The following is a 9,950-nucleotide window of genomic DNA, read 5'->3' as shown; positions in this document are numbered from 1 at the left end:
AAAATAGCAAACAGGAAATTAAAAAGGATCTTGAGTAAATGCAAATGTTTCAAACACGTTTTTTCCCCAATATATTATTTGTTAATTACAAAATTAGGCTGTTAAAATTCTAATAAAAGAAATTAGGTAACGTTTTGTGTTTTGAGAAGCACTACACTGCCCTCTAGCGGAAAACTGCTGTAAGTACACTATAAAAAAATGTAAGATAAAATCTGGATATCATTAGTGAAACATTTAGCAAAAATCTTCTAAAAATAAATAAAATTATACTATGATGCATCTCGGCCCAGTTTCATTAACAATTATCTCCATTTCTGTCTGGATAAAAACTTAAAACTGGCAGAGTTTCATATTTTTTATAATGTTTTCATAAGAAAACATCATAATATAATATGATAATATTTAATGGACTATCTGTGTACTGTATTCCTTGTGCTAACTTAGCTTTTATTTGTGTTTGTGGAATTTTGTTAAAAACATGATGACGCAAATTAATTTCTAAATTATTTTATTGTATTTTATTTGCTATCACTATAAATGAGACAAATGTTGATAAAATTTTGAGTTCAAATCCATAAACTGTTGTTCTTTCTGCAAAGGTTGGCACAATCATTTACAAGTCTTTCTCAGATATGGGCAGCCTTTTCCCCTCTGTAATAAATTAAATAATGATTTGAAAATTACAGCTTGTATATCTGAAACATTTAAGTGCAACAAGAAAGCAGCAATATCTCCAACAGCAACCCTTACACACTTTTTAGATGAAGTCAAAAGTTTAATTGCAACCCTGATAAACTGATCAGATAGGAAAACTGAAGAAACAAAGACAACAATGAACATCAATGACCAGAATATCAAGAATGCACAGGGAGAATGTGCAAACTCAACAAAAACAACAAAAACCCCCCTGAATGTTTCTGGCTGCAAGACAAGCTGTTATTTACCAGAAACAGGAGACAAAGCCGCAGAGCAGAGCGATCCAAATGTGGAAGAAGGAATGCCACGAGAGATATGTAAAGTATTCCAGGCGTTTACAGCCAACAACAGAATCAGTTTCCATTTAATAAGAGACGATGAAGGAAAACAACAAAACAATAAAACACTCCTATTATTAGAAACACTCAGATAGAGCAACCAGAAGGAAGGAAGGAAAGCAGTGAGACAGACAGATACACAGACAGACAGTTTTTTTGTTTTTGAATAAACAGTGTTATTCACTGGAGATCCAAAATGTAATTTGCACGTTTGCTGTACTAAAAAAAGGCATCTAGTTTCACTCAAGGTTTGGGTCACTTTCTTTCAAAACTTTTACCATATTTAGTAAAGTTTCAGTAAAAGTCTCTATATAAGAAAATTATGTCTGCAATAATTTTACTCTAAAAAGTTCAACAAACAAATTTGTTTCAGACCACAAATGGCCCACGAGCCGCAGTTTGGACACCCCTGGTGCAGCGTTTATGCACAGCCTCAGTCACAAATCATACAGAGCGGGCTGGTTGTGAATTTCTGAGCCATCAGTCATCCGTTAGCGCCGTCAAACGGGGCTTCCACAACAGCTTCACCAGATTGTTAGGTTCATGCCACCGCTTGTAAAAGCTGCAACAGCAAACCTCTAACCAGGACAGGCTTTAAAACACTGAGCAGAGCAGAAACAGCTGGAACATCAGTCTGACGTAGTAAAAAAGATACCGCACTAAAACATTTTGCACAAGACTTCATTGTATTTATACTACAGTCATGCTTCTTAAATTTTTCCATTTCATAATCATGAAACTATGTGCATTTCATTGGGTTTCTTATGATAGACCAAGACAACTTAATGGATAATTATGAAGGAAAATTATTTTTTTTCCCTTTCCAAATAAAAATCTGAAATAAGTATCTGGGATTTGAGTCTATATTTTGTAGAACGAAGTTTTGCTGCGGTATGTCTCTTCCAGTTGTTTAAATTTGGCTGAAACATCAGGCAGGTTTTAAATTATTCCACAGCTTTGTCCTGCTTTGAATGGGATTTAATTCGGCCATTTTGAAACTTAAAGTCAAACTGCAACAAAAAGTCAGGCGTGCAGAGAGGATTGTTGGAGTTTATCTTAAGTTCAGGAAACAGGCAGATAACACGTCTGCAGACCACACACATCCTGGACACAAACTGTTTAGACTTGTACCTTGTACCAGTCCTGATGCAAAACGCACTCCGCACTACGGAGTGCGTTTTGCAAAATAAACCAGAGACAATTTCTTCCTTGGTTGATCTCCATTTTTATTTGTTCCATATATTGCTGATGACGATGATATACACTCTCATACTCTTCCTATCATATATCTGGAGTCTTTAACTTCTGGTCAACGGAGCAGAAAATCTGGACTAAACTCTAAACTTTCACGAACTGGACTTGAACATCTATCGCTTTAAATCCCAGTGAAACACTGAGGTTCTTGTTTGTAACGTGAGATAATGTGGAAAAGGTTTAAAAGAGCATTAATATGTTTTTAAGAGCCTGTATTTTACTATATTTAGCTTTGATCTAATCCATGATAAGCTATTCTGTTACAGTAAGTATATTCGGATATCTGGACCGGCTTAAAGTAACTTTTATTGGGATGTTTAGCAGGGAGAGGTTTTCTGATTTCTTCATCCATTCTTTTCTTCTCCTTTTGCTACATCCCTTTTAATTAATTCCCTTCCTTTATGTCTTAAGCCTCCTCCTTCTCTTGCGCCACTTATGATTTCTTTTCCCTTTATGTGTTTTATTTCCTCATACTATTACACAACCCTCTGGGCAAAAGGCTTCTCTTTCTTCCAGTAACGTTATTAGTCATCTTGGCTCCTTCTGAATGTTTGTGTTTTCAGGGGCTGTATCTGTGTTTCAACCAGCTATATCTGTTTAAACTTTAATTAAAGTATCTGGCCTTTTTGTAAAAGTATTAGTTTCTGCACGTTTTGTCAAACGGCAAGAACAAATAAACTTTTAAGGACTTCACTAGCTTAATCACCACTAACAAGTCACTGGGGAGTAGGAGAAAAATGAAAACAGTCCTCTTATGTCAGACTGAGCCTAATTTAATCTCAGTATAAATCCAGCTGTTCTGTGAAGGCATCAGAAGAAAAAACAAAGAAAACATTGTTATACGCTGCTAATCTTTTAATTCTATTATTTTGCAATGTTTGGTCACATTCATATGTTAGATATTGAATTTTACACAAAAACAGTTCACATTTTTTCAAGTCCATAGTAAGATTTTCTATAATTTCTGACTTGTCCCTCTCATAAACCCACTTGTTTTTAATATTTGGAAGCACAAAGTTTTCTTTTTTTAACAGCTGCAACACTACCAAGATGCAGTTGTTTACTAAAACTGACAGGTTTAAGAAGAAAAGCCTTTAATCAGGACAGCAGTTGAGAGGCTTGCAGTATTCCTGGAGGAGCTGCAGAGATCCACAGCTCAGGTTGGAGAATCTGTCAACATTATGCATCGCTTACACACAAAGTTATATAACTTGAGATTCTGCTAGAGGCTGCAAAAGTCTTGAGGATTGGGCAAAGCAGAAAAACTACCTGTTGTGGTTTCTATCAAAGCATAATTTTCACGTTAGGATGGTCCAGTTAAATTTTACAAATGAATCTAACCGAGAACCTAAAAGAAAACTTAAAAAATAATTATATTGAGCTTGAGCTTTTGCAAAGATGTGCTTGCAGGTGTAACTGCAACTAAAGCTGATACTAATTGATATCAAACTTTTTTATATTTTTAAAGAAATGGTCAAAACTATTTTATTTTTCGTTCACCTCATAAATGTACTAGCTTGGACATTGCCTTCCTGTGCAATTCCGCTGTATTTTAATCTTGCTTACCTGTTTCATCTGGCCTTTCTCTCATTGACTTGGATTCCTTCCCTAGAATTTCAACCGGGTTGATCAGCGATCATCAGGAAAAGCTGTGGACGATGACTTCGATCATCTCTTTGCAGTAGATGATGGTTACAGCGCAGGCAACTTCCGGCAAGCTTAATCGTGTAAAACTAGCATGTTAGCATGTCTGTAGTTTTAGTAATATCTGTGGAGGAAGTGAACAAAGCCATACAGTCCGTGTTGGCCAGGCTTCGAAATGTTGAATTAACATTAACAGCCATCTTGTTCGGCTCCGCACCTCTCTCTTAGCAGTGGAGGATGTTGTTTATACCGCAGGCAACTTCCGGGAAACTTAATAGTATAAAACTGGCGCATTAGGGCCAAACGTTAGCATGCCTTTAGTTTTAGCAATAGCAGCGGAAGAAGGGAAGAGAGCCAGTCAGTCCGTGTTGGCTAGGCTTTGAAATACTGAACTAACATTAACAGCCACCTTGTTCGGCTCAGCACTTCTTTCTTCGCAGTGAAGAGGATGGTTGTTTACAGCGCATGCAACTTCCGGTTAGCTTAACTGGCGCATTACGTTAGGGCCGAACGTTAGCATGCCTTTAGTTTTAGCAATAGCAGCGGACAAAGTGAGCGAAGACATTAATTTTTTCTTAACCACACATCAAAGTGTTGAATTAACATTAACAGCCATCTTGTTTGGCTCAGTATTTCTGTCTTTGTGTTGGATAAATGGATAAAACAGTCCTGCGACAGACTGGCGACCTGTCCAGGGTGACCCCGTCTCTTGCCCGAAACGTTAGCTGGAGATAGGCACCAGCTCCTCCCCACCCCTCTAGGGACAAGGGTGTACAGGAAATGGATGGATGGATAAAACACTCCTTTTGTATTCATTTATATAATATAGTTGTTTTTATTTTTGTTCAGCCTCAGGCGTTTTACAGAATCTGAGCTGCGTGCTACGTCACTGATTTGAATCGGAAATAGCGTCAGTTGGTCAGTGGTAATGTTGTAGCCTGGGAGAAGAAACTGTAATGTTTTTTTCTGTGCGTCAGTGCCCGGTATAACAGAGAGAAAAATGTATGTATGTGTATATGGATAAGATGATTGAATTTTGCCCAAAATAATAATAATAGTAACATGTGTTTGTGGTGAGATTTTTAATCGATGCATATGTTTAGAACCACCTAGTGGTGTGATGAGAAACTGCATGCAACCTTCAGGGGCTCCCACGGCTGTGGGGCCACTTAGAAGTCACATTCTGAAGAGTGATTTATTCTGTCATACTAGAGAAGAAGGTGACAACCAAGTGAGGAAGGCTACACCGGCTGCTTCTGAGAGAACAATTCCCATTAAAAATACACATGGCGTGGGGCAAATAAAGTTGCCAAAACAGAAGACGGAGCCCTTTAATTTGTTATTACTTTGTGTTGCTCTATCAAATAAAGTACAGATTGTGATTCTAAGGTACCAAATTTGAAAAAAATGAATAGCGTACAATCCTTTTGCAAGGCAGTAGCTGCATTCCCATTACAAATGTGCGCAAAACGTTTCCAGTGACCATATAATTGCACAATTTGACATTTCTAAAATGAATTTTGCTGTGTTTAATTGAAACACACCAATTAAATAAAAAAAATCTCGTTTTTTGATTAAAAGTTTTGGTGCTAATATTTTGTGGTATTTTGATAAATGTATTTATTTTTGAAAAACTGCATCATAGGAGTCAAATAATCTACAACCGGATGTTGCCACCACTGGCGCAAACCACGAAGAAGAAGAAGGCAGAAAGTAAGTAGTTGGAGGATCATGGCGCGCTTGTTTTTTTTTTTTTTTATTGACTTAAGACATAAACAAACTTATTCACATGTGATTTTAATTGCGTTTCTTGTTGCGAAATTATGTTTTTTCGACATCAGCAGAATGTTGACATAATTTTGCAGACACTTTTAATGGAAGCGCAGCTAATATGACCAAAAAACACTAAATATTTTAAGATTATAGCGCTAAAGAATCGAGTTACTTTCACTAAGGGAATTTATTTTCCAAACGTCAAATTGTGCAATTATGTGGCTACTGTTTGATTTGAAGAAACAATGGCGCAAAAAGCACCCGAAAGGTTGCGAAAGAGCTTTTCCATTGATTCATCCGAGGAACGCAGGCACACATGCATGCACCCTCTCAAACACAGAGGCTGTGTGTTGACTTAAGAGTTAATGAATGGATGATTGAGGACTGGGAGGACTGGGAAAAGCAGCTCCGTGGAAACAACCCCTCTTTCCCATGGAAAGCAGCATATAAGTTGAGTTAAAGACAGAGAAAATGAGCGCTTCACACAGACCGAGCTAATTTCTGTGCGCAAAGAGAGAGAGGGAGAGAGCCTGGAGGGGCTTTTGGGAAGCTTTCGAAAGCACTAATAAAGCAAGTAGCATGTACTTGACAAGAACCCAAAGGGGAAGAGAGTGAAAGAGGAGCAGCTGTTGGAGGAGGAGAGTGAGACAAAGACGGAGTAGGGGGGGCTGTCCTTGCTTGCTCTTCACTCCGAGGTCTGAATGTGGGAGGAGGCAGTGGGAGATCAGGACCAAGAAAAGAAAAGAGCAGTAAGGAAAATGTTTGGCATGTAAAAAACACACATCTGACAGCTGTGTGTTGTGGATAGTTTCGGGAAAGCACCTTTGTGTGTGTGTGTGGTGTGTTTTTGAGGGGGTCGGGGACCATGCTGCAAAGGAGGACTGTTCCCTGGGTCTGCGCACTTCTGCTGGGGCTGACGGGGCTCCCGGCGTCGGGCTCCGACTTTCAGCATCACCGATACGAGGACATGGTGCGGGTGCTGTTTGCGGTGCACAGCGACTGCCCCTACATCACCCGCATCTACAGCATTGGGCGCAGCGTGGAGGGGCGCCACCTCTACGTGCTGGAGTTCAGTGACAACCCAGGGATCCACGAAGCTTGTGAGTAACACCTGATTCATTGTCTGGAAGCACATTTAGCAAAAAGAGGTTTTATGGTGTGTTGAAATCAGGGCCGGCCCAAACCTGTTTGGGGCCCTAACCGGGTTTTCATTTGGTGCCCCCCCATACGAACATGCCAACCTGAAATGGTTGTTCATTCCCAGGTTACTCTTACCATACAATTAGCTCTGCGTTTTCATTTCAAATGTGCGCAAATCTTTGTCTAAAAAGCACAATTTTGCATTTGCGATGTTTCCAATAAATGAGAAAAACAACTTGTTCCAGTGATAAGTCATTAAAAATCAGTGGCAGTTACATGAAATATATAATCAGAGGAATTGTCAGCCTGTGATTCAGGCGTTGGCGCGACGAACACCTCATATGTGGGAGCAGCTAAATCAGTTAATCACTTAAACTAAATTAAAGTGAGCTTAATCATTTCCATTTGCATGATTTATTGTTTTTCTCTTTTGGCCCTTTGGTCTTAACTACCCCTTTTATTGAAGGACAAGTTTGTTAACAGAGACTTCATAATTCATTTTATTTGTTGTTTTTGTTTATTTATTTCGGATATTTAAAATGTCTCCCAGTTCCAGTGTTAAATGTTCATTAAAACTTACATTTTATTGATCCTTGAGACTCATTATTATGCCATTATCAATACATTACTTGAAAATTGTCTCAAAACAACAATATTATCATTTAACTTTTGCAACAATTCATCATCCAGAAAAAAATGTTACCTATTTGAAAGTAACATAAGATGATAAATCATAAATTTACAGTAAACAGGTTAAGAAGTTTTATATCAGTATACATTATTTATTGTGTAGCAACCTTAAAATAATATAGAAGTTGTTTTTTGTGTGTAAAACTATGTAGTTTGTATTATTGAATCTTATATGTTTAACCAACATGGTAACTTGGTGCTCTTGGGGGCCCCCTTGTGGTGTGGGCGTTTAACTCTCATATGTCTGGTTGAAATGAATCTGCCTTCAAACAAGGTTGGGAAAATGAAATTGATTATGGTGGAACAGATTTCAGAGCACATTCTGTTCGTAGTTTTATCTGTTGGGACATAGCTGGCAGAAGACGGAGCAGTCTGTGGGGATTCTGGTTTTTAAAAACACAAGCTCTCTCTCTGATTAGATGAGGACAAGAAAAGAGAGGAGTGATTCCAAGGCTGGCGTCTCTGATAAACATCAGTGAAAAGAAGAAAATACAAAAGAGCCGAGCCAACATCTGTGTTTCATCTCAGTTTTTCTGCCATCCAGCCCCTGACAAATTTTGTGGTGTAACTCAAAGCTGAGCAGATGACTAATAGGTTCACTTTGAGTCAACATGGGTTTAACCCTGAGCCTACTCCTGCAAAATGTTTTGCTTTTTTAATTCCCCCCCCCACCTCCTTCCCTCTGCTCCAAATCAGTTCCTCTGTTTGTTTTGCCTATTTGTTGCAAATTAAAAAGCACAACTTCATTGCAAATATTTATCTGGGTAAAATACCAACTAATCATATCCCATGTCATCAAGATTTCTTTTTGTTTTTCCATTCCCTCATCTACTTATGCCAGAATTTGAAAAATAGCCTGACATCTGCAAAGAATGCTATTTTGGCCACGTCTGAGGTTGCATTTCTATGTCTTTTTCCTCTTTCTGCTTTTGCACACGTAGCGGCTTCCTTCAGTAGAATTGAAGGATGTGTGCCTGCTCTGTCGCAAGGTGAAAAACAGGAACTGTTCGCTTCAGGACGGGGAGTTACCCGAGGTCTCGTCTAGGTCAGCATTTCTTTCACTCTTTAGGAAGATCGGCTGCTCCGGCCGTTACTGAGCTCACTCAAGAACAGGAAATGAAGTCATGAACAATTAATGGAAAGCGTTAATAAATTTGGAGGTATCAGCGCTGCTTCCCTCCAAACAAATCAAATCATATTTGATAGTCCTGGAACTGTTTGGTCCTCTAGTTCCAGAACCGGCTTCTCGGCGATTCAGCAGTGATTAATGAAGCGACCCTGGGGAGGAGGGAAATTTGTCCAGCCGACAAGGTTGTTTGGATTGGTTGCTCAAAGATACCAATGAGAATACCAGATGACCTTCTCTGAAGTAGCAAAATCAGCCAGTCACTTCTTTGCTTTAGCTGAAATTGTCCTTTTTGAGAAGAATTTAAGTTTTTCCTCCTGTCGTCAGTTAGTTTACTCAGGGATTGTGCAGCTACAGCGTTGATTTATCACCTAATTTACACCTAATTCAAATCACAATTTATGCAAAAACTTACAGAAATGTCCTTCAATATCACGTTGGACTAGAGGTAGGCATTTATTGTATTGTTTATCATTTATTGTGATAAATTTCTCTTCATGGTAAGAATTTTGATTAATCGTTGTATCGATAAAACCCCCTCAGACCAGCTTGATATTTTTACTATTTTCTCCAATGTTTGTTCAACAAAATAATCAATAATTACCAACAAATTTGCAATGTTCAGCTCAGTGACACAAATCACATTTCTTTATGTGATTATTGTCCTAAATAAGAGCATTACAAGTGGAAATGTTTGTCTAGAGCACATGTGTCAAACTCAAGGCCACATGTGGCCCCCCAGCATTTTATAGGCCGATTATTGACTTAAAATAGGTTTTGAGGACAAATTGACTACAAACTACATCTCCCATAATGCATTCCAATTGTTACCAGCCAACATTACGGCTTCTCGCCACTAGAGAGCAGCAGAGTCGCCTCAAGCTGCTTATTGATTTTCCCAGCGAATAAAACTGAGACATGGACAAGCTAACATCAAACCGTCCAAGAAAAGAAAAATCGATTTACAAGTAAGACTGTGAATGAAGATGTGTGTGAGTTGGTGTCAGGCAGGCATTCAAAAAATTCAAAAAGTATTAGAAAGTGCATAAAATAAGCTTTTCAACGTTGTATCACATGTGCATGTTGCAGCAGATATTAGAGTAAATATTTTCGTTGGAATTTCCCTGCGGAGCTTCGTGTTGTATCAGCGGAGTAGCGGTGCGAGAGAGAGAGAAAACGGCAGAGGACGAGTTGAAATCGCGCATAAAATTATGGAAATGTCTAAAAGAAAATCCACCAAACTGATAAAGGTTCACTGCCTTCAGACTGATGTCTGAAGGCAGTGAACC

The 9,950-nt window shown here is 38.6% G+C and overlaps 1 protein-coding gene across 1 annotated transcript in view; it reads left to right on the top strand.

The window, feature by feature from the left end:
- Positions 1-6,248: 6,248 nt before the first annotated feature.
- Positions 6,249-9,950, top strand: part of cpn1 (carboxypeptidase N, polypeptide 1) — a 20,576-nt gene continuing 16,874 nt past the window's right edge. Inside the window, exons 1-2 of the mRNA XM_007574294.2 lie at positions 6,249-6,454; positions 6,558-6,805. Coding sequence (XP_007574356.1) covers positions 6,571-6,805 — 235 coding nt within the window. The 5' untranslated portion in view covers positions 6,249-6,454; positions 6,558-6,570. The remainder of the gene's footprint in view (positions 6,455-6,557; positions 6,806-9,950) is intronic.

Source organism: Poecilia formosa, unplaced genomic scaffold (genome assembly GCF_000485575.1).
Source record: "Poecilia formosa unplaced genomic scaffold, Poecilia_formosa-5.1.2 Scaffold348, whole genome shotgun sequence".
NCBI lineage: Eukaryota > Metazoa > Chordata > Actinopteri > Cyprinodontiformes > Poeciliidae > Poecilia > Poecilia formosa.
This window is presented reverse-complemented; position numbering and strand designations above follow the sequence as displayed.